The sequence below is a fragment of the Chamaea fasciata genome, unplaced genomic scaffold, assembly GCF_029207755.1.
Source record: "Chamaea fasciata isolate MVZ Bird 193981 ecotype frontalis unplaced genomic scaffold, bChaFas1.0.hap1 SCAF_1, whole genome shotgun sequence".
Lineage (NCBI taxonomy): Eukaryota > Metazoa > Chordata > Aves > Passeriformes > Sylviidae > Chamaea > Chamaea fasciata.
Genome location: NW_027094086.1, coordinates 18390097 through 18416327, shown reverse-complemented (window position 1 = coordinate 18416327; position 26231 = coordinate 18390097). Strand labels below are relative to the sequence as shown.

Below are 26231 nucleotides of genomic sequence, written 5' to 3'. Positions count from 1 at the left end.
TGGCATTTTACAATCTTGAAGTTTTGTGTGGAGAAGTGTAAGACTACAAAAAAATCTTCCAGCGTGCTCTGTAATACCATTACTCTGGGCAGAAAAAACTAACTTTATGATGAACATTTTCACAACCCCCTGAAGGATTTAGAACAGCAACCCCATCTAGAAGTCAGTAAGGCATTTTTATAAAAGCTGAAGGAAACTTTGAACACACTTATCCCTATGAAAGAATATTCTTCAGTAGCAAATGTTCAAAAGTGCTCGGCACTCCGTAGGGCATGATAATAACAAAACTGTTATGGAACAAATTTTTGAAAGCCTGAACAACAGCAGTATTAAAAGAAACACCAGTAGTGAAAAATTAAAATTATTCTAACTGCAAGCATCTTCTGGAGTTAGGAAATACCAGCAAGCCTGGAAGCACACAAACACTTTTAGTTCTGTGCATGCACACATATATTTTAGTATTAATATTATATCTAAACAGATGACTATTGTCTTAATCTCTCTAATGCAGGAGTGTTAGCTTTTTGGGATAACACAGTAAGCGTCAGGTATAAATGAAAAACATAATATATACCAAACTTAATCAGAAAAAATCTAAGCACACACAAAATCTAAGTTCCCGTATCTTAGCTAAATGTATTGAGTGGTAGAAAAATAAAAGAAGAATAATAAACATTGGCTCTTGAGGTATAGTCACTCAGATAAAAATGTTTCCACATTTTACTATTATGTACAGAATTAGATACTCAATTTCCTGGTATTTATCCATCAAAATAAAGCTAGACTGTGATAAACACTGTATGAAGCCTAAAGCAAGGAAGATCTAGATCTGATTTTTATTACCATTATTTTTATAAATTTGGCAGAAAAACACTCCAAAACTTCCAAACTAGGCAAAGTACCTCTTCATTTATCTCCAGAAGTGTAAGATCACCAAAAGTACATTTTAGCTCCTTTTTAATGGGAAAATATATTTGCTAGCAAAAAAATGAGATTATAGAGCTTGTTTAGCATTAACTTCTGCCAAGCATAAACAATGTTTCTCTGAGTTACTACTGACTCATATGGCTAATGGCAGTAACTATTATCACTTCATTTTCTGTAAAATGGCTTAGGCTTGAAACCACCCACACATGACCCTTGTGACAACTCATGATTCTTAAAAAATCAGCAAGTGCTTGCTTTACAAATCTCATACCTGAGGTAGCATGGTGACATCACTATCCTTCAACAGCCCTTTAAAATGAGCTTTTTTGATTTTAACTTATGCTCAGCTGAACACCATATTCACACAAACATTGCTGTAATAGGACAACTTCAATCAACGCAGCTTTGAAGACCACAAGGAGCACATTTTTAAAAAAAGCTATGTTTTAATAGCAGAATGTAAATATAACTGAAGACTGAAATATTTTTATCTGAAGCAGGAAATTGCTGTGCTTAATACAGGATTTGGAAAGTCTGACTACATCACAATTGGGTTTAGTGCAATCTCTTTTTGGACACACAATTGTACCTATTCAAGACAAATGAAACTGCTGACAGGAACCAAGGAAGTAAATTACCAGCTATTCTTTTGCTCAGTCACAATGCATTGCATTAGCTCATTTTTTAGAGCTTAATAGACAATATGAATTTTTAATTTTTTCAAATTAGCATGCCAGATAGTGCACTGAAATGTTCCTTCACTAATAACACTTGATTTTTTGCTGCTGACTAGGTTTTATGTAGACTCCATGCAAACCAAATGTTTTCACACAGAAAGGCATCAGAGTTTTCACATGATTACCTAAGTGAGACACAGTGTTTTAGCAAACACTGCAAACTCTAAACCAGCAAACCTAAATACGTTCCCTTTGGTGCTGGATGTCAGGTATAAGTTTGACAACCACATTGAGTCAAAAATCATAAGGCAGTTGCAAGTAAAATTTAAATTCACTAGATTTAAAATGGAATAATTAATTTCCAGTGCTTTTCATTTAATTTCTGGTGTTGAAACATTTAAAGTGTCCATTTTCTCCAACTTTTGCCTGCAGCTATAAAGACTGGAAAAACAGCTAAAACATTAAAAGTGTTATTATGTGGTGGTTCCAGCAGCTGAGCTTTAAGAAATCAGGAAACTGGTGATCTGATTAACCATTAATGTCCTCATTATTACTTTATTCTCTAAATCATTTTAGAAAGAAATGAGGTAAAACTTTTTATAACAATTCCTGCACTGATACACGTTAACTTTCACAGTTCAAAGAGTTCTGCTGAAGGAAGTACATGAGATTCCTCCAAGTGTCCACAAGGAACAGATACTCTTACAGATTTCAGGGCATTTGTATCTTTTCTTTGGCAGCTGAAGCATTGCCCCACTGACAGCATTGGAGTTCCACTCCCTAAAAGAAGTGTCTTTCCAAAATCAGTCAATTTTGGTTGAGGGAGAAGAAAAAAGTTTGTACATGACACTGTTCTCAGAAGGCCTCTGCTACTCTTTTGTCCCTTACTGTCTTAGAACAAGACAATTAGAAAAATTACTGTAAATGGTACAAAAGGTAAATGCACCAATTCAATTGCTATTGAGTTGACATGAAGCCTCTACCAATTCTAGAGAATTTACACAGCTAATTGTCCAACTAGACGAAATTTTGGTTCACATAGAAAAATAAAACTCCTATCAATAGATCCACACCCTTCTTTAATAACCCTGAAAGATGATACAGAGATGCTGACTTGAACAACTGTCTAAAAAAGAATAATTATTTTTAAGTGGTTGTTTTGAAACATGTTGCTCCCAGCTTTGAAGTGTACTCACTGATGCAGACAGTTATAACTCCAAGTCCAGCAATGCTATTTAAACTCTTATTCTATACTTACTTGAGGGAAGTGTATCACTTTAGGGGTTTTTAAAATTATTTCTTCTAGAAAAACCTTCTATAATTAGAGAGGTTCTAGAGAAATTCTCTAAATTTTAAAGAGGTTCTAAAGTTGCTCAATGAAGTGAGAAGGACTTTAGTTATATTTTGGCTCCTATTTTACATTCACTTTTAAGTTCTGAGGTCCCATTACTTCATGGAACAAGTAATAATTACAAAATAGATAGATTTGCTTCTCATTTAAACCAACCAAGCAATTAAACTTTACTGGCTTTGATGAGACTTCTGATTTTTGGAAACAACCATCAAGGAGTAACGCTCATCAATGCTAAGAGAGATTAATAGCAACTCATCTATAAAACAACACCAACCTATTCCAGATAAGCATGTCACCAAAAGAACTAGGAGGTGAATGCTTTAACAGCTTGAGTCACAGTTTGAGATACTGTAAATCTATGACACTGTAATATAAGGGGGAGAAAGTTCCCCTCCAAAGAAATTGAATTTCTTTTATCTCTCTGAAAAAAAATAATTCAGACGTTTGAAAGAAAACTAAGAGAAAAGTAAAATATTATTATTTCACAACATACTCCACCCCAAAAAAATTATTCTAGAAAAGAACGTATGAATCAACTTTTGTTTTAGCACTTGAAATTTGAAGAATTACTTATTTAATTAAAAAACTCCAGTTGAAAGAACTGTTCAGCATGTTTTAAAATTTCTCTCAAAACACTATGCTATTTTTTGAGTCATCTCTGAGTTCTGCAGAAATAATAAATCCTCTTCTCTTTTTCCTTGCCACAGCTGCAAGGAGAAAATGAACTTTATCTCCCAGGATTTTTCCATTTATATGTCATGGGCTCATGATCCACTGGCTTCCCCTGCTCTCAAAAGAGGAATTATTGCAGCCTACGTTCAAGCTGGTACTGGATTGCAGACACGATTAACAAAGTCTGGTGGCAGAATAATCATGTGCTGAGTGCTGGGAATTACAGCTGATAGCATCTGTCCATCCCACAGAGAACATATATAGGATCACCTTCAGTGGCTATGAGAAATTGATTCTGACCTCACATCAGAATGTCAGTAATTTGTATTATCATGCTGACAAAATCTGTAATGTAATCTGTAAAATATTGAAACAACTTCCTTTTTCTTCAGACTCACCTCCCCTTATTTTGCCACAGTAATTTCTTTTAGCTAGAAACCTCCCACTAGTTATTCCAGTTGCCTAACCAGAGCAATGATCTGAAGCCTGACACAGGACTTGCTCTGTAGATATTTTTCATCTGTCAGGTTTTTATGGCCCAGAAATTTCTTCAGCCACCAGTTATCAAATACACAGTCTTTTTTTTCTGTTGTAAGTACACTCCAAGAGTCCTACTCATATATCACTCTTAGTGCTATATGGCAGAGTTGCAGACTGATTTTTAGTGCATATCCCCTGCACGATGTTTTGCAATGCTTAACATTAGCCTCTATATTTGACCAAATTGTGGTTTTTCTCTTCAAACCCTAACAGAAGTTTTTTCATCTTGTTTACATGTTATAAGGAACAACAGATGGTAAATAAGGAGATGGTAAAATAATCTGGTCCATAAATTCAGAGCAAAAATAAAACCCCAGAATTTAACCATCTTTTTGGTTGTTCACAACTAGCTTAGTTTTAGAAACCCTTTAAACATTTTTCACGTCAAGTAGTAGATAAATGTAGCAACTTCGTCAGTATTGAAGATAATATAGTATTAGAGATCTAGCTTCAGGGCAGCTATGCCAGATGTGATCAAAGCTGCTTGGCACTTGCCTCTAGTCAACAGCTAGGGTTTCATTGTGCAACATTAAAAGTAATGAAATAAAAGAGTTTGACAATTTTTATCGTATTCTTTCTACTGCGCTGAACTTTTTCTATAAGTACAGTTGGTAATCCATTCAAAATTTTCAGATTTGTCTCTGACAGAGAAGCAGAGTAATTTAAGAGCTGGCTGCCATTTCCATCAGGAGCTATTCTAACAAGAGCCATGGTGTTAATATGGGATTCTGAAGTCATTGGAAATCCCTGGAATCTTTAAGTTCCACGATAGCTCAAGCAGATATGTCGGAATTGCAAGTCATGCCCCTTGTTTGAACTTCTTAAAGTTTTTAAGAAATCTGACATGATGTAAAGCACCTGCTTTAGTGTCCTCCTGCTGCTGAATTTTGCAACTGGATACCTCTGATTTGGTACCAGGTTTGCAGAAGTCACCACAGTTATGTGTATGACCAGCTAAGAATGCCAAGGAATGCTCATAGGAAACCAATAAAAGGCTTAAAATAGACAAATATATGAACAGCCAAGGTAATACAGTTGTGTAAGTAGAATAGTCTTAAAACATGAACTAAAACTTGCTATTGTGCCTGTAATATTTCTACATGGTAAATAGATGTATACAACATACGACTGAAATGTCAAACTTGAAGGTGTTGTGTAAGGCTGCATAAACTCAGCCTCATTTGAACCCAAATAGCCTTCTACCTAATTCACAATTTTATAAAGAAACACAATCTGATAAACTCTCACATTAAATGGCAAGGATGATGTAAAATACTAACTCAGTGGAGGATGCTTTAAAACAGACTTTTGGGAGCCCTTCAAAATCTAAACATTGCTAGTTTAGACACAAAATAAATATGTTTATGATAGAGAATTCATTGCACAAATGGGCCCTGCATTGTGTCTATCATAATTAATACTGCTTCAGTGTTTGATCATTTGGTGCAGAATGTTATACTGACACAGGAAAAGTACTGAGATATCTCTGTGGTATTGCATTGCTCTTTACATGTTACAACTCATTTTGGGCTAATTTATTCTTAAGACTGTGCTCAGAAAATTATTTAAACCTACTCATTTTTAATGAGTACAATACCATGTAACATCAATGGAGAGTGGGGATGCCCCCTTTTCATCGTGAGAAATTCTTGCTCTCTCTCATTCTTCCTTTGCTCAAGCTCCCACTCCTTTACCAAACACTTCTGCAGAATTTTTGTACTTCTCCAAAATGAATCAGGAATTCAAAGTGTTCAAGAGGAAGTTCTTTGCATTCACCTCTGAGACGTAAAGCAAAATGTACTACAGGAATCATTGGTGCCCAAATTTTCCAATCTGAAATAAAATTATCTCAAATTATCTCAGAAAACTCTAAAAAGACAACGACAATAATGACAAAAACAAAAAGGAAAAACCAAGCAACAAATGAAAAAAAAAAAAAAAGCCTAGCTGATCTGTTTTTCCATTCCCCTTCTTCTATTGCCCTTCTTCTGCTGTGCATGAGAGGTAAAGATGTAGATGTACCTAGAAGCTTTCTGTGAAGGACTTTCACTGCACAGCCTTAAAAATCAGTGCAGCTGACTCCAGCCTAGTTCTAGCACTGGTGGTCACCCAAGTGAGAGCAGCTGGGGAGATTGTTCCTTCACATATTCCCTCTCGGCACTCCTCCTTCATTCCTCTAGCTGTCTGCTGGAAGTTAATTGAATTAAATCTGGCCTGCAGCAGAGTACTGGAAGCTGCTGCATTTATGCATCGAGCAGTGTGCCCTTCCAAAGTTATTGTGAGCCTCTGTAACAATTAGATAGGAATAAATGCCACAAGAAAATGAGTCCCCCAAGTAAGCATTCTTGTTCTATGCACCCATAGAGCAAACCACAGTTCTTCATCCCAAACGGAGTACCTCATGACCTGAAAACATTATATCTGCACAGCACCATGCCAGATCTAATAAATCGTGTGTCTCAGCAGGGACCATTAACTCCTGCACAGCATTATGCTGACACTTTTAAACTCTCCATTTCTTGAGCTACTTTATGCAGCATTGGCTTAGGAGTCACGGAACTATATACATCACTGTAGAATTGCACACTCTTTGTCTGGTGTTAAAAGGCATTGGAAATCATTCAGTGAATCAGCAGGTGTGAATAGGTTTTACATTCTCCCACTGGCTTACAAAGCCATTAATTAGGAACCTTCATGATTTTTTTCTGCCTAAAGAACCAAAGAGGAGGAAGAAGCATTCACTCTATTTCTCAGTTTCCTTCCTCTCTCCTTCTCTTTCCTGGATTATTTGCCCTCCACATTTGTGCTCTCTGGCTGTAGGATAAGAAGTTAACAACTTCTGCTGAATTTAGCCCAAAGCTGTGAGGCTCCTGTCTTAGGCTACCTTAGGTTGCCACAAGCTGTCAAGCAAGCAGGCCACAGAGCATTCAAAATGATTCTCCAGAATAAGAAAGCTATTATGAAGGCTAGAGACAAGACATCACAATCACAATTACAGCAGTGTAATGAGTTTCTATCTTAAGAGTCAAGCAGCTGCAATTAGCTTGTGTACTCTGCTGGCCTACTGCAAGTGGGAGGGTGATCTATACTTAAATAATTTGCGTTGGTATGGACAAGGAGCACTGCACCCAATGGTCACTAACACAAGTGATCATTGACATCAAGTGACATCAAGACTGGAGGAAACCTGGGCTGCTGTGATAACACACTGGTGGAGTTTGTAGTCCTGAGGGATATGGGTCAGGCAAAGAGAAAAGTTGGGACCTTGCATTTTAGGAAAGCAAAATTCCAGCTGGTCAAGGAATTGGTCAATAGGACCTTCTGGTCCTATTTCAATTAGTCAATAGAAAACCCTGGTTTCCCCCAGGAAACTGCCTTCAGGGACAAGGCGGTAGAACAGAACTGGTAGAACTTTAAGGATGCTTTCCATGGAGGACAAGAGCTCACGATTCCCAGGTGTAAGAAATCAGGAAAGAAAGGCAAGAGAGCAGCATGGCTGAGTTGAGACCTACTGGTCAAACTAAAGGGCAAGAAGGAAATGCACAGGCAACGGAAGCAGGGCCAGGTATTCTGGGAAGTATACAGACACTCTGCCTATATTCTGCCTGGTTCTGTGGAGATGGAGTCAGGATGGCCAAGGTACAGCTGGACTTAAACTTGGCAAGGGACACAAAGAATGGGAAGGGCTTCTACAGGTGTGTCAGTCAGAAAAGGAAGGTCAAAGAAAGTGTACCTCTCTGATGAGCAAAACAGACAAAACTGGTAACAACAGATGAGGAGAACACTGAAGTACTCAACAACTTTTTTGCCTCCATCTTCACCAACAACCTCTCTTCCCACACGACTTGAGTGAATAGACTGGAAGATGGGGAGCAAAATCCATCCTACTGTAAGAGAAGATCAGGTTCATGACTGCCCAAAGAACCTGAATGTACATAAGCCTATGGAGCCTGATGAGATGCATCCCAGTTTCCTGAGGGAATTGGCTGATGGAGTCGCCAAGTCCCTCTCCATGATGTTTGAAAAATCATGGCCATCAGGTAGAAATACCAGGTGGCTGAAAAAAGGGAAACACTATACCCACTTTTAAAAAGTGCAAGAGGCAGAACCCTGGGAAATACAGACCTGTAAGCTTTACCTCTGTGCCTGAGGATACTATGGAACAGTTGGGATATGGCCCCTGTACCAATGTTGTGAATACAAATACTATCTGTATAGCCTAATAGGTTTATTACTTAAGGAGAAACTTCTGTGCAAAGAAAGCCTTATTGAACCTTTAAAAACTGAGAAAGGCTGATTGCTCTCTAGTCATGCCACATCTGAGGCAGATGGCACTCCAGACCTACCCTACTCCAGACCTCTCCAAGCCATACCCAGGCTTGTGGTTAGGCAGAGGATATGCACAGAACTGTGCCTAACTGATTGATCCTAAGGGTGGAACATATAATTTCAGGCAGGTGAACATTTGTTGGTTTCTCTGCTGTGACTGGAATGGCTGACACCATAATGTACAAAAATAGCTCTTTGGTCAAGAATTAGAAATGAGTATGTATACGGCTTTTTCTCCTACAAGTGGACTGAGGTTTCAGAATGAGCAAGAGACAAAAACCAACAGGAGTTACTTCACAAGGATATGCACAATAAAGTCCATCAAGTACTTTTTATGGACAAAATCAATCTGTGCACTTGGATCAGCCACAGCTCTTTTCAGTATTTGTATTTCCATGTGGATTAGCAGCTGGCTCTCCTTCAGTATTTTTAAACAACCTTGAATTGTATAATTGCCATGGGACCATTCTAACTCATACTCTGGTCATTTACGAGGATTTACACTCTAGTGCACTCAGTAATTCATTAAAAACAGATAACTCCCATAGGAGATACTGCATCACTCAATACTCATGCTACTTCTGAAATATGGTTTACTTAAAGAAACACACATGTTAAAAGTACTTAACTGGTTTAAGATATAATAATAGCAATAAATAAATAAATTGTGCATCTTACCTTTTAATGATTGGGAAAACGATGTTAATGTCTTCCCAAGGAAATAATTCCTATTACTTTAATTAAAAAGTTGGATTGAAGGAAAATTTATATTCAGAAGAAAGAGAAAAATGCACTTGAGTTGGCTTTTCTGCACTGCCAGTAATTCCCTCGAAACCCTTTAAAAATAAGTGGAGAATGTATCCTGCCAATATGATAAAACAATACATAAATTTCCACAGGCTGAATCATCCTGATAAAGTACGTAAAGTTAAAACCTTATGCTCAGCATATACAGTCCATTACAAGATATGCTTTGGGCAGTGGAACTGAAGAGGAAAACTAAAACAGAAATCAAATTACAACAATACTTTTCTGCAAGTGTTTTGCTAATGTCATGAAAGGTACCCTCTAGAGGCCACTTTAGACAGATTTAATTTCTCGTCTATGCATTCTTAAATTCTGTTTCATTCAAGGAGACTGAAGTCCCTTAAAAGCTTTAAAACATAATCCATCAGTTAAAAAAGCAAACCAAAACCACACTTCACTATAACAGCACTCCAAGGAAGTTTAGGTTAGTTAGGTCTATCTAAGTTAAGTTACAGGTTTCAGTATAAGTAATGCAATATTGCACCACATTCACACAAACCCACACATTTTAATAATTGCAATTGTAACCCACAGTAATATTTATCCAGACAAAAACAGCAAAAAATTTTTGTAGGAGCACAGTGGCATAGTAACAAGCTGCCTCAACTCCCAAGCAAGAACCACCATCCCATTTTCAAGGAAAATATAAACCCAGACACTGAACAGTTACCTAAATGATCCAAATCTCAGAAGGGTTATTTTCAATAAGTATTGATATTTTTTCAGAGCACTTAATTTTCTACCTGCTTACTTTAACTGACCTTATTCCAGACACATAGAAAAAGGAGGAGGATCAGTCGACAGCTATATCTTGTTCACACAGCTTTATGAGCCACCTCAGCCTTGAAGGAACGTGATGTAATCTAGAATCAGCAAAGAGGAGCCATTCCTGCAAAACCTGCCTGTTTGTCCTTGATGGATAGTCTTTGGTTTCAGAATTGAACATGACTGCTACTCAAACTGATGTTCAAGTTCATGTGGCTTATAAAAACTATTTCTAACTACTTTTCAAATATAAGTCCAATTGGACTGCCTTTTCTCTTTGGAAAAAACCTAAGGAATGGGTTGCTCCCAACAATACAAAAGAAAAATAACAGCAATTGTTTAAAAGTCACAGTAAGTTTATACTTGAACTCATTTTAATGAATATTAATCAAATGCTTGCATAGTAAAGTTATTTGCTCTCTTAGCCCCCCCCAAAATGCACAAGAAACATCCATGTAATTTTTTGTTTCTAAGAAGAAAGATTACAGGAAACATGATACTTCAATGCAGAAAAGAAAAATCAGTTTCTTGCTTCACTTGCGTTACTTTATAGTATGCTATCACCTGAGAGAATGCCATCAGTATGCTATAGTATGCTATTACACTGCCTAACTTTCACCTGAAAATCTAAGAAGCACCAGGTGCTCCCAATACAGGCACATGCATGCATTTCATCTAACTGCCAATGAATGCAAATGTCATGAAAATATAACTACAAATTTGCTGTGCATTTCTATATTTTCCACTTTGAAACAAATAAAAACAACAAATTGTAAATCATCATCTCTGAAATAAGCATATGAAGACAAATAGAACTAAGACCAAAAAAGGGATACTATTGAATGTCTGAGGATTGTGAGAGTAATGCCTAACCCTGGTTTTCTCACAACGGACCTGATTTAAGCAGGAGTTTGGACTAGATGACCTTCTGTGTTCCTTTTCCAACCTGAAACTACTTATGATTTGATTTTCACTTTTTTTTTTTTTGTTACCAGAGATGTAAACATTTCTGCTCTACTTAGAAGGTGGTAAAACTTAATTGACTATTGATGATATAACTACAGCTCCTTCCTGTGTGCCTTAATTAAAATATAGTTGCAGGCACTCCCACTGAAATGAGAAGTATTATGTGTTTCATTTTCTTTGGGGTCTAGACTTCCTTTACAATTAGTTTGCACTGGCTGCAGTCCCTTCTGAATGTGATCAACTAAAGGGCAGAAAAAGACCCACATTTTAATACTTGCAGCACAACATTCTCTGTACAAAGTAGATGTTGACAATCCAGACAAGCAGAATCTGCAGCTGACAAAGGCCTGTTTCCTGAATAAATGTACTAACAAGCGTGCCAGGCTCTGAGGGTTAAGGCACACTGTAAAAAAGTTCTTGTTTCCTGGAAAGCCTCCAAAATACATCAGACTACTATTTTGTCCTCTCTTGCTCCCACTTATTAGGTCCTTCACAAAATGTGCAGAATGGCCATCAACTAAAATACTCACAAAAGTATTTCCTCATTACTACGGCTTTCCCACCCTGCACTGTGCAATTAAGTGTTTACAAGGAGTTTACTCATTGTAAACTAATGCCGAAGTGGGTTTTCCTTCTCTCCTTCAAAAGCTTTGAGTCATGATTTGCAAACAAAAATGATGGGTCATATTTTCAGACAAGCTAAGGACACGTCTTCTTAGCCAGAGTGGCATGCAAAAAACACACCAAGGAGGAAAACCTGCTTGGTGACACCAGAATTCTAGCACAGCCAGTACTCAGTGGAGGTACACTTAATGCAGCTTCTCCCTGTCTGGTGAGTGCAAAGAAGGGCAGATTTGGTCCAATGCAACTGCAAAATTAATCCATCACAATCTTCAACCAAGAATGTGATCAACTGCCTGATCACAAACATCATTTACTGAGTTCTGGTGTTATATTGATTTTGACTGGTTTTTATTTCACACTTATGAGGAAAAGATTCATTGTAGCTGAAAGGATTCTCATGAAATTCAACACAGTGCAAAGTCCTGCATCTGGGAAGGAAGTACTCCCTGAAAAAATATGGGCTAGATATGGACTGTCTGGGGAAAAGTTCTCCTGGGAAGGTCCTGACAAAACTTGAGCTAAATGTGAGCCAACTTTGTGCTGTAGCAGCAGTGATCACTTCCTTCAATTTGCTTACCTGCTAATACAGCATGACAGCAGATTAAGGGAAGTGATCATCTTCCTTTATTTGATGTTCATCAGACCACATCTAGAACACCATATGCAGCTTTGGGTACCACAGTTCAAGAAAAGAAAAATATTGATAGAGTTTGACACATCACCAACACAGCCAGGAGCTGTTTACCCTGTGAAGTGAGACTGAGGATGAGAGGCTGGCCATGGGCCAGCAATGTGCACTTGCAGAAGTATAGTTTGGCACAGAGTAATATTCAAGTTTCAGACAGCTTGAAGAAGTGCAGTCTGATGAACACTAAAACAGCAGAGAGCTGTTTTGCTTGCTTATGTAACACTTAATACAAAAAATTTAATCAACGTGCAGATTCCTGGGGTGTGCAAACAAAAGGGGAGCAATTAATGAGGTAAACATGAGGAACATACAAATAAGAGGCACAAATAAAATGTTTATAGTAAATACACGGGAAAACATGAAGAAAGCAAGATTTATCAGTCTATTGTACATTTCTGACTGCTGATTTCCCCATTGACTTTTTAAAAACTTTGATTTTCTCTCTTTTTGAACTAAAGAGGAGAAAACTCCTTATCAGGAAGAGACCAGCACGGATAGAAGGTGGCCTGAACAATCCAAATCTCCCTTGTATAAGTCTAACCTCTCAAAGTACAGCTCACATTACAGTCAAGCCACAGGGCAACTTACATAACATTAGGAGATACACAAATGTGATACTTCATACGGTAATAACAGTTAAATCAATAACTACTAAGAAAATATCTCTAAGTAAAAAATATTAAATCAGTGTTATTCCTATGTTGCTGGATTCAGTGGGAAAGAAATTAAATCATCTTTCACTTGTATTCCAGCTTGTATCTCTACAACCCTGCAGATACTGGGAAAGTGATAAATAATTCATCAAAAACTGGAATCATACCACAGCCATATGGCCAACTGGGTAGCACCTCAAAAATATGAAACTGAAATAATTACCAGGAAAACAGAATTTAACTCTCCTTCTACTGTAAATGCATAAAAATCTGGTTTGGAATTTCTCTGTAGTGTGGACCATAAGTAGTAACTTTAAAATATGCAGAAGTAGAAAGCACATGACAAAAGCACTTTATTTGACCCTATTCTACCAAAAATATCCTTACTTCCTGCGCTCAGCTTAATCCATCACAATCTTCAACCATTTTAGCTGTATAATCCAATACTTATTCTCCACATTTGTGTGACTTTATGTACTGAGAACATTAGGATGAAAGGGTTTATTAACAGCCTCTCAACTGACATTTACAGGGGATTATGGTTCTTCAGTCTCCCAGAAGTGCTAACCTTACAATTTTTTTCTCTTATTTCCTCAGTTTAAAAGTTCAGTTACAAAATTCCTAACATTAGGAAAACATCATATTTTTAAAGACACAGAATCTCTTCCTTGGCAGTCAGAATCTGTAACCTGTGTCTGTGCCTCCCACTATGTCACAGTGATCAAATAGGCAATAAAACATTTTGAGTGTCTAATGGGGCAACCTGCTAACTAAAATGTGATAAAGGAACAGGGTCTTAGACCAGCCCTGGATATAGTATAAATTAAAACATAACACAAAGCAGGAGTTGTGTACAGGGCAGCCTCTGTGGCTTCCTCACCTGCAAAGATAACCAAGTCCAGGGAAGACTTACCCTAGGCACTTAAAATGCCACTAACACTCTCCCAGGAGATTCTTAGGAGAGAGAAAGGAGTTTATACCCTGGGATGTGTTTTCTATGATGGCACAGAGCAGTATTAAACACTGTGTTCAGGGTGGAGAGTTCAAACCTGTAGTTTTGTATACATTTATTTTTATCTCTGAGAACAGATGCAGGGAATTCCACACCAAGGGAGGAGAGGACTGCAATCTTTAGGATTTACTGGAGCCCATGAAAGAGTACTACAATTACTACACTAAATTTGTATTTGCAGCAGCAACTCCCCTGATACATGGTGAAAAGAAGGGCAAAGATTTGATCAGAGATCTTAATACAATAAGAGACAATTATGGACACTAGGCAATAAGTATCCTCACTCTAAGGAAAGCCACTGTGCCTTTGAAAGGATAAATTTGAGATGTAAATCTTTAGGCAACAGCCTGAATGGCTAGACAAGAAAATTTGAAACAACCTAAGAGAATATGACTTAAAAAGGTAGGAACATTTGATAGCTCCAAGTTAACATAGTTACATGAGCATGCTACAGCATTCTTGAATATTATGGTTAACTTGAGCGTACTGATCACAAACTATTTACAAAAATTTGAATAATTTGCATCCTAACGAAATTGTCAAGACTAAACCCACATTTCTACTTGCTAGGAGTTTTTATAGAAGCTGGACACTGCATCCATAAAATACCTCCTTTTATACACACTGAGTACATAAATGACTAAATCTGTACCACATGATGTTGAATAGAAAAAATTCTGCAATTTTCTCAAATTTTCCACTACAAGCTACACTGCCTGCAGGGGAAGGGAAGGGAAGGGGAGGGAAGGGGAGGGGAGGGGAGGGGGGGGAGGGGGGGAGGGGGGGGGAGGGAGGGAGGGAGGGAGGGAGGGAGGGAGGGAGGGAGGGAGGGAGGAAGGGAGGAAGGGAGGAAGGGAGGAAGGGAGGAAGGGAGGAAGGGAGGAAGGGAGGAAGGGAGGAAGGGAGGAAGGGAGGAAGGGAGGAAGGGAGGAAGGGAGGAAGGGAGGAAGGGAGGAAGGGAGGAGGGAAGGAGGGAAGGAGGGAAGGAGGGAAGGAGGGAAGGAGGGAAGGAGGGAAGGAGGGAAGGAGGGAAGGAGGGAAGGAGGGAAGGAGGGAAGGAGGGAAGGAGGGAAGGAGGGAAGGAGGGAAGGAGGGAAGGAGGGAAGGAGGGAAGGAAACATAGCTGAGAGGTTAAACTTTTCAACCTAAAGCTCTCTACCAGTTACGTGTCTTCAGTTTGGGGTCTGAAAAACCAAGCCCAAATTTGAAACTCGATTTCCTTTTTCACATCAGCATCATTACTTAAGTCCTTAAATCTTGCAACACCATGATAAAGAAATTTGTTTTTATTTCCTTGGGGCAATTGCCATAGGCACTTTCATGCTGAAAATCTTGGTATCTATCGCTGTTCTACTTGTATCACATCTGTGACAGTTTGGCCTCGCTCTACAATATTCAAAACAAATAACATGTTCCAGCTAATAGCTCCTGCTAACACTGCTATGTATAACTAACTTCTCTTAATTTAAATACCCATCATACCAACACTGTGTGCCACCTGCGGAGAGGTTTAGAATCATAATCTTTCCTGCCATGTGCAGAACAAGTTGTTCTTCCACCAGCAGCAGCATTGTTTCCATGCCGAAGAGCAAACTGCAACCTGTTATGGTTCTTCCATGAGGCACCTCTTTGAAAAACCCTCAGTACCACACCAAAAAAAATGTAGTTTCACAGTCTGCTGAAGGACTGATTACTCCCAAGCCAAGCAGTTCCCTGCAGTCTCGCCATACAGACTAGGACTGATGTAGTCTTGCTGCTTTTCAGCCTTGGCTGGCAGAACAGAGACAGAATTTGGCCTTCAGCACATAAAGTTTTTTCTGGCATGGGCTAAACTCACCTCCTGGACAATGCCTCATGGCCATTTTACACCGTCTGGATTCTGCAATGGTTGGACATGGTATTGTGTCTTTTGCTGGCTTCTTCACAATTTGTCTTGTTCTCGTTTCCAGGCCCCACTTAAATCCACATGTTTTGTTATTTCTGCTGCAAGTTCCCCACTCACTCCATTGACCCACTTCACAGCCTTCTGATAAAGCAAAAGAAAACACAAGTGAGCAATTCTTCTCGTTTTCTTGTTTTTTTGTTTTTTTTTTTTAATTAGAAGACACTGTACACTGTTAGAAAGCAATACTTGATAGTTTTACTATTAGCAGGTTAAAAAAGCTAGAAACAAAATCAAAATCTCTTACAGAACCTGAATGTTTTTAGCCAGCATCAACCCAACCAAAAAAAAAATCGAACTGTATGTTTGATATGTTATGACAGCTCCAAATACTGAAAAACTCTCCTAAAATAATGAGATTGACTTTTTTCTATATCTAATATATAGATCCTATTTGGTTGTCACCTGGGTTTGAAAACTTCAGAAGTTCACATTTCCAAGCCCTCTCCATCATGAAATGCAAGCAATACTCTTGAAAGAAAGAGTTTGTTCTGACACAAGTCCTGAAATCTTAGGAATTCTGAGTTGCAAATCTTCATACAAGGTGATTTTACAGTTAAGAGGACAGAACATTCTGGTACACAACAGAGAGGCATTCCCAATGAGGCAGGATTTTAAAGTTTGGAAAAATTTAGTGGTATTATCAATAAAGATATCAATAATAATTCATTACTGAGTATTTCCTGATAAGAAATACTAAGCTCCATCATAACGTAGTGCCATACTTTAATATGACCATCTGGCAAAAGAGCTACCTCAGCAGCACTACTGTGCTAGAAGACTCACCCACACATTCCATAAGCTCTTCCAAGGCTGCAAATCCAGCAGGACATCCTCGAAAGCAGCGGCCTCTGTGCGAGTAAAAGCCAGTTTTGCATTTGGTACAAAAGTCTCTGCTAAAGCAGGAGTCGCAGTTTTCTATTCTGCATCCTAAGTCAAAAGGATCACAAGGAACAATGAGACAGCAAAGTTAGGATAAGACTAAAAATGAAGGGACTTATAAAGCAATAAAATGGCAAAGTCAGAAATGCCATCAAAGCCAGAAATATTGTCATCCTGAAATCCATCCATTCCATGGTATATAGATGGAATTAGAGGTAACTCTGTTTACCACAATGTCACTCTAATCCTATTTTTTTAAATCAAACTGTAAATAAAGCCCCTAGTTTAATTATATTTGAGTTAATGAAATCTTTTTGGAGGAAATATGTCCAATATAAATTATTTTCATGTGTAAGTAATTTCGATGAAACCGAGATGCGACAAATTATTTTGGGAAGTATGCATATATGATATATATTTTCTTCAGTTTATAATTTATCACTGAAAGCAGGATACATATTTTTTCTATTAGATGACCCTATAAATAGCTGAGTGGATGCTTTTACATAGTATATCTGATGTCTGTGTCTACACATATGCATGTGCAAAAAGCCTCAATTTTTCTGGATTTAACTCCTCTCTATTATTAAGACATGTAATCCATAAAAAATAACCATTCTTAAGTGACTTAAGGAGACATACACCATAACCAATAAATAAAAAACCCAAAAAACTGAAACAAACCAAACAAAAAAAACCTATTGCCTTAATGAAATACTGTATTTTTCTGAAAATTTAAGAGGAATATGACCTGCAATAGATGAGAGACTCAGGTGTAGGCTTTTCAGAAATATCCTATTTCATATTAAAACATGTCAACTTGAAAGTGAACTAGTTATCAATGATCATATGTATAGCATACATACCTACAAAAAATACCAGGGAAAAATATACCAAACATTAAAAAGGATAAGCCATTATATTTGGAACAGCAAGGATCATATTACAGTTAGTTTTTAAAAAATCTAATCCTTCATCTAACGAAATTAAATAAATTACATTAACTGTATCCTCACTTCAGCTACCTGAAGCCACAGCAAGAAGCATTTTTTATTCATGTCATGCAACAACATAATAATAATTTTGGTGATTCTGTCATTCATTTATTCTTCACTCCTTTATAATGAAGAAGAAAAAAAGCACAAACCATAAGGTCACTATTCTGAAATAGCAATTAGTAAATACTTCCAATCAACACTTCAAATTTAGCCAGTCTTTATGAAACAGATTTTAATATTTATTCTTGAACTTCAGCAGACTAAAACAAGGCATCCCACAATACTTAAAAAGTGTGCGTGCAAGTGTGAGTGTGTAAAATTCTTTGTTAGCAGTTAGGGAAATATGAGGCTTTTTAGATCAGATTTCTGGTGGCATTGGGCAACAAATTAGGCAGATTGAATGAAAAAAAAAAGTATATTTCAACTTGAGGTGACCTTTGCTTGGTTAAAAGGAATGTGAGCATCAGTTTAAAGCCTTGCCCCTACAAAGATAACCTCTACTGGTCTGTTTAGACACAACCACACGTAACCTGAATGCTACCAATTCCCGTGTCCAGCATTTTTCAAAGGATCTTTTAAAACTTCAGTTCATATAAGCAGCACAAGTTGGGCTTCTTGTCCACACTTCAGTTTATAGGAAATTCCTTAGAATAATGATTTCTTTTTCACAAGGGTTGAACCAGTCCCTAAAGAACAGGATCCTGGTCAATGTCTTCACAGTGACCCTGCAATATCACTTTCCTAGATTAATGAATTGCAAGGCAAAACCAACCAGCTGAGCTGCCCCAGAGATGTACCACAATACTTAATTGCTAATTTAGTTTGTTACACTCAAGGTGTACTACAAGTATTTTATTAAATGTGATGCTTGAATCAAATATCCTGTGTGTTTAAATATTAAGAAAAAATATTTGCCTTCTGCCCACCCATCTGAGACACCTGAAAAGACATCAAAGTTTTTACAAATCATGTAGTCCAAATGATAAGATGCAGAACAGAACATTAAAAGAAAAATCAGCATCTTGCAACACTCCCTCACATCCAAGTGACACAACATATTTTAAACCACATTTTAATTATGATTTTCAAAAAACATGTTGGGAGTAACATGTTAAAAGCTTTTCTCTGTGTGTGGAAGGACTAACTTTGAAACAGGAAAAACTTTGAACAGGAGTTACCATTTGATAAGCTCAAAGTTACCATACAGACAAGCTCAGCAGGTGGAAGCTGGCCTCACTTTACACAGGGGATTCCCTCCACAAAACTATCTCTATTTAATGCAACTACCTATGTGAATAACCCATTTTTAAACATTAAATGAATTAATAAATCCTGTTTCTGTTTTGGTCTAACTTCAAAACTCCCATCTTGTTTATATTTCCTGCTTTACCTGCAATGCCAATTTCCTTTTGGCTCACAGCAGAGTCCCTGAGATAACTATCTTTTAGAAGTTTTAGTAGGTGAAGGTTGGGTGGAGTGAAGGTTGGATGAAGGTTGGGTGAAGATTTCAACCAAGACAGTTTATTTTCATTCTTTCCTATGAATATAAACTACTCTAAACATGAAAGAGCTATTATTTGATCTGTATCAGATGCAATTTAGGGGAAAAAACTCAAAGAGTATTAGAAATACTGTAAGAATTCTGAAATCAAAATATTAATTCATCAGAGTGATATTCATCATAATGTTTAGGGTTACTGAGTGCTAATCATAGTGATAATTTAACTGTAGGTAAAGATAAACTAGGAGTGACAACAATCTGACTCTTCTATAATTTCACCAATCCCCAGACTGTCCCCATGACCATGATACTCACTCCTTCCAGCTCCTACTCCCATCCCTCTGCTGCTCATTAGAACAGCATTGGTGCTACAGCTCTAACTTCACACCACCATCCCACAGTGTCCACTGGCACTCTGCACCAATCTCTCATGGACCAGCAGCACCTTCTGTGCTAGTTCTCTCCAGAATTTTTTTGGTAATTGAACCACCTGACTGCTACAGTTGCAATTACAACAGTCTCAAAGGATCACATGCTCCAATATGCTACATAAGTATAGGTCAAGCAACAGCATATTAATGAAGTCTTGCTATTTTGTAACTCTGTTAAAAAATTCATTACTTTTCTCAATGCATTGAATTAACTACACCTGTTTAATAAAGGCTTGATTTGTTTAAAAGTTCATCTTGTTTTTACTGAAGGTGAATGGAAGGGGAAATTACAGTGTTGGGCCTACCTAGCAAAAAGAGGGAGAGCCTAAACAAATAAATAATCAACCAAAACTGAAGGCAGCTATTATTTCTAATCTCTGAGTGGTTTCTCTCCTAAAATTATAGAGGTCACTATGACCACAGACTAAAATGAAAGGTTCAAGATAGTCTTAATCCATTAATCAGTTCAACAACTGAACTGACAGGTTTCATCTTAGTCTTTAAATTCAGTTCTGTTTTATTCTCATGAGATTATTTCTTGTTGGAGCAGTTCAGTTCAAAGTCATTAATTACTAAAACTTCCTTGGAAAATCAACAAAGGGTAGCTCGTCTCTTGGGCACTCTTCCACAGAAGAGAATCAACACTTTCCAAGTTCATGTCCAAAAGGACTGCATTCTCATACTGCAGTGTTCAAGGTGGAAATCATATCCAGCAGGAAACTCTACCCTGATTTCTAGAGACAAGCAGTCTCAAATTTCATGATTCACTGCCACTAGAAAAACAGTCTAGAACCACTTAGCAAATTCTACGCACACATATTGCTTATACGTAGAGAAGAAAATTTGTCCTGAAATACAAAATTTCCATAATTTTAGAGCTGCTGCACTTTGCCAAAATGTGTTACATTTGGCACTGGCCATTTTTGGCTTTTAAAATCAAGGGAACATTTTCCATAAAAATATGTTCTATAGCTTCTCTAACAAAAACAGGAAAGTGTTCCAGTAAAAAAAATTAAAAAACCTTTTGTGCCTATAAAGACATTATTAGGGCAGAAATTATTTCAGTTTATGTAATTCAAGTCCTATAACTCCCATAAGGATTTTAACATAACCAAATTTTTTACGGTTTTTAGCTGAGATAATATTATCTGAGCAATGGAATCTGTAAGCATATCTAAGAAGAGCAAGTAGGAAGAAACCTATTCAATTTTTAAGGATGTTTATTTCAACTCAACTTCAATCAACAAAATGTCGGTGTGTCTGAAATGCTTCAAATGTGCAAACCAAGATCACCAAATCAAGAAAAAAAAAAAGAGGTGATATATAAATACAACAGTTAGCAGTTACACTAACATAAAAATATACAATACAAAAATCATCAGAGGAGAACCAGGACTAGTCCATAAATGCAACTGCATCATTATTCTCACAGGAGGAGACTATCAAAGGCATGAGGCTGAGATAAATATCAAGTGCTCAACACATGCCAGTATGGGTTAGACACAACTTGCATTTATGCTTTTCAAAATCCATCCTGTAATTCAGGGGAAAAGGCCACTTTCCATAAGTGGTAAAACAAAAAAAAAAAAAATTACATTGAATTCACCCTTCACCTTCTGCAATTGACTTTTCTATTTTTTCTTTTCAAGAAAGTAAATATTGCCAATACAGACTACCTTGCCTTTCTTGCGAGCACAGCACAGGCTAATACAAATAAATTAATCTATTTCCTAAACCTACAAATATATTCAAAAACATTTTTATAAGGGGAAATAGCTACAGCCCAGTTTTGAAAGGTTTCAAGTAGAGAAGTTGCTGAAGTCAAAAATGTGTTATGAAAATTAAGGCCAAGGTTCTACGTTACTTTACAGAATGAATGCATAAACCATATATTGTCTCATTTATTTTTTTATCAAAACTTAACCACCTGGGAAAGATTAGGCAGCACTCTGCAATATTACACAGCTGTTGGGAATACTATATCCATGGAGCCCACGCAGGGAATGGGGAGACAGAGGTGGGATAGCTTTGGACAGGTCCAAGCACAGCCGTAAGTGCTCCTCATCCAGCCCAGACTGCCACTGAGTGACCTCATGTGAGATTATGTGTGATGTGAAAACCAGCACACGCTTTCTCACATCTTCCCAATGAGATGGCAGAGCATTAGGGGAAAGGTGCCACACATTCAACAGACGCTTGATTATCGCAGTAAACAAAGAAAAGCTACTTCTCACTTCAGGTTCTTATGTCAGGTGACCTGATTCTGGTTACACTATGACAAAAACATTCTCCCCCTAAACAAGAATTAGAGGTAACAGCAATGATTAATAATCCATATGGATTCTAATACTCCACATATGACCATATGGAAAAATCTATATGAATAGGCACAACTGCCAGACAGAGGTGAAATAACGTGAGATACCAGAGCACTTGTGGATTTTAACAATTGCACTTCTAGGCACAAACATGCAAACAGGGAATCTTGTTGCACATTAGCAGGTTGTAAATTTCCAAATAAAATGTTTCACTAAAAGTGAAAGGTAGGTTGCTTGTTTTTAATAGTACATCTGTTTTATTAAATTAACAACACTTACATATTAAAGCATGTCTGGCGTGAGGTGTCTGGTCACCTGAAATTTGTGTGGGAACAAAAAGTATGACAAGAAGCCCACCCATATACTAGTGTTTATACTGACTTGTACCTACATGTTAAATTCAGAATGAATCCTTTTTATTTTCATATAGTGGGAATTTGTTTCTTAAAACTAGGAGCATCTGCATGAATCATATTATTTTCCATATATTACCCTTCTAATTAAACTTATAATAATAATAACAACAATAAAAAATAGGTCAATTCATCAAGTAATTAATCTGCTGAATGAGCTGGGACCCTCTTTAGCAAAGAAGTTTTAAGATGATCTTGAGACATCTGTGAAAATACAACTCTGTTTCACAATATATCATCTTAAAGACTGAGCGTGAATTATGGCCTTCTGAGAAAAGTGTCCAAAAGGGCTCAAAAAATAACTCACTTGAGCATCTGTTCATGTCTGGTGTTCGCAGTCCGTAGTACCCCGACGGGCAGGAATGCAGGCATTCACCATACTGCCTCATCCCTTCCCTCCGCAGGAAGAAGAATAACTTGTGCTGGCATCTGATGCACCCATTATCCTTTGAACAAGATAAGCAACCTTTGCAAATTGGATTTGGTCCATAGTTAGCTGCAAAATAAGAAGATAAATTACACTTTAAGGTCATTTGAAAAGTTTTTTTTTTGGCTGGTGGTTCTCTATCCTCTCAAGCGTTACTCATCTTTTGCACGACTACAGAAAGTTTCGAAAGGAGGGTTCTGAAAGTCCACTCAATTTCAGACATCTGCACTGGCACTGAATAAAAAGAAATGTAATCTCTGCATTTTTAATTGTATGCAGGGCAGTTTAATGATTTTACACACATTTTAAATACAGGCACAGGCAAGTGGAGACCAAGCTTTATAAAGTTCACACTATAAATAAAAATGCAGTGCTGGATTCTAGTTTGAAGCTGGGGACATAAGCATACAACAGCAACAAAATATAAGAACTTCAGCACCCTGATATATGCACATGGAATTATATGCCCATGGACATTGAGCAACACCACTAATGTAATTTCTGATTTGTGAAGTGAGCAGTATCCAGAGTACAGAAGCCTCTGCAGAACAGGTTCAGCCCGAGCAATAGCTGTACCCTCGCCCTCAGGGTTCTAAAACAGCTGTCTTCTTGCAGACTCTTCTCTATTGGATATCAAGACAAATTAAAAAAAAAAAAAAAAAAAAAAAAAAAAAAAAAAAAAAAAGCATTTTTTAAGAGCCTTCTTCTACAAATTTTTACCCAAAATGGGCTGAAAACCATATGCACAGACATTACCAAAGGAGGACATTTAGTGCAGGTTACCATTTTAGGTCACCAGCTGCTGTGCATTCAAGTCTATGCTCTGATTTTGTTGGATTATTCTCTTTTTTTCTTTTAAATTACTTGGTGGATAACTACAACACAAACTTCAGCCACATCACTCTTTGTTCTTATGAGCTTTTATTATCCTGCCTCACTGTAGAGTTGCAGGAAACTTCTTTGTCCCCATGGGCTGTCAAGTCCTTCTCAGGTGCTGGGTCAGCACAGTAGGTTAGCAGAGGGAAGATGATTCAAGACATTCCTGAAACCAGCATAACTTTGCAGTTTGTTTTAAATATCAAATTGGCTACAGGACTTCACAGAAATTTGCCAGTTCAAACCTGGTTTACCAAAAACAAAAGCAGCAAAAGAAAGTGTCTTTAGGGTCTCAAGAGGTTTTTAATAGAGGCCACCCAGGGAGCAGCAAACCAAAAGGGCCTATGCTTAACTGTTAATTTTTTAAATATTTAAAATTATTCACACCCTAACATAATGATCTGGTAGTTTTACCTTGTATGGCTGGATAATTGAGGTTGTTCAACTGATGACTTCACCAGCAGAGTCAGGGAAAAAAACAAGGAAAAGCCCACCACCCTCTGGAACCAGTAGCTGATAAGCTTTACTCTCACCTTCACACATCTGCACACCACATTCCAATTCCCTCTTTGCTCCCATCCCCCACAGAGGACTCACTAAGTTCAGTGCGACAGCATTCAACTCCCATCTTGTACAAACAATCCTAGTGGGTGGCAGGCAGGACAAGAAGAGAAGCAATCTGGTGTGAAACAGCTCAGTCAGTGGGACACTTTCTGAGTGCTGGAGTCCTCTGGTACCTGTCTCACTAGGAGAGATCCTCTTGACGGGAAAAGAACCCTTGCCCTTCATGGTATATGCATGATTCTTCAGCACTCTGTTAACCCTTTTGAAATGAGACACCCTAACAGACCAACTGCCTTACACTTCTGAAACAGTTCCCAACTTCTGTTGCCTAAAAGACTTGAGATAAAACTTTTCCTGCACTTCCTCTTGTAACTGTTTTCACTCCCAACCCACTTCTTCAGAGAAATACAATTAGACAAACATATTATGAACTCGACATGGATGCATCCCTCCTCTCACTGTCAGCAGGGATTGCCTTACTGTAACCACATCAAATAATATGTGACTGTGTACGCCAAAGCAATTGTTGCTTAACACACAGTGGGCAATCCTGTGGACTTCTGATTTCTCTTTTAGTCTCCTTGGTTGTCACTCTCAGTAAATCTTTACCTCCAGCTTATTCAAGGCTCTTCAGAGAAGCCTGTATTATAACAAAAGAGTTATAAGGAACAAAGCAAAAGCAAGGATGCAAGATGCCTGAACTGATTCACTACTCAGAGTGTTTTTTGGAGTTCAAAACAGCTGAAATCATATATATGATTTTGACTTAGGGCCAGGCCAACTGGTGAACAGCATGAATATAGCTAAAGGATATATATATATATATATATACACAGATATATTTTTATATACATATAAATATAAATACAAAACATTAGGCCTGCTGGCAATAGACAGGGTGAAACTGTCTCAAAGGGAGAAAAAGACCTTTCCACAGAAGTTAGCAGGGCTCACTGAAAGAGCTTTAAAGAGATTTGAAGGGAGAAAAGGATAAAACAAGGCTCACTGAAGTCTGAGAGCAGGACACCAACACCTGAGGGACAGGGTACTAGGAAATTCTGTCAGTCTGCTGTCTCAGTGGAGGTAGGGGTGTTTAGGTTCTTTAGAGCTTAGTGATGGTGAGGATAGGGTTGAGTCTTTGTGAGTAAGGACTGGGGGAAGGCCAACAAGGAAGGTATCAAGGTGGGAGTTTGCAATGGTTCCCCAACCAGGAGAATGAGGCAGATAAAATGTTCTCTAAGTAGCTGAGAGAAGTTAAACAATTACTCACCCTTGTTTTCATGGGGAGCTTCAGCTTATCAGATGTCTGTTCGAAACACAGCACAGCAAACAGGAAAGATGGAACGTGGGGTCACATAACTTCCTGACCAGGCTGGTGAGGGAGCACACTAGGGAAGGTAACTGCTGGACCTGTTGCTGGGGAATGGAGAAGGACTTGTGGGGGAAGTGACAGTTGGAGGTCACTGTGCTCATCTTGGGCAGAGTGATCATCAAATGGTAATTTTTTGGTTCTTGGTGAAGTAAGGAAGGGGGTCACCAAAACCTCTACCTTGGGGAAACAGTGTCCAAGAAGGCTAAAAAGTCTTCAAGAAGGAAATCCTAAAGACACAGGAGCAGGCTGGTGCCACATGACAAGAGAAGATCCCGGGGGAAAGAAGACTAGCTGAACTGAGAGTTTTGGCAGGAACTTGGGAAAAAAAAGCAGAGTTTATAATCTTTGGAAGAGGGGGCAGACAATTCAGGAGGCCTCCAAGGATATCATGAGGTTATGCAGGGAAAAAATTGCAAGGGCTCAAGCTCAATAAGAACGTCATCTGCCACTTCCATGAATAACAGTAACAATATTTCTATAAATATATTTCTAT

The 26231-nt window shown here is 37.9% G+C and overlaps 1 protein-coding gene across 2 annotated transcripts in view; it reads right to left on the bottom strand.

Moving 5' to 3' along the window:
- The window catches only part of RSPO2 (R-spondin 2), a 102779-nt gene that overhangs the window by 23244 nt on the left and 53304 nt on the right, over positions 1-26231 (bottom strand). Inside the window, exons 2-4 of one of the 2 annotated variants that reach the window (XM_066177359.1) lie at positions 22807-22995; positions 16743-16886; positions 15852-16040 (exon numbers count right to left, since the gene is read on the bottom strand). In XM_066177359.1, the coding sequence (XP_066033456.1) occupies positions 15852-16040; positions 16743-16886; positions 22807-22995 (522 nt within the window). The remainder of the gene's footprint in view (positions 1-15851; positions 16041-16742; positions 16887-22806; positions 22996-26231) is intronic. The other variant, XM_066177365.1, reaches the window with a different exon arrangement.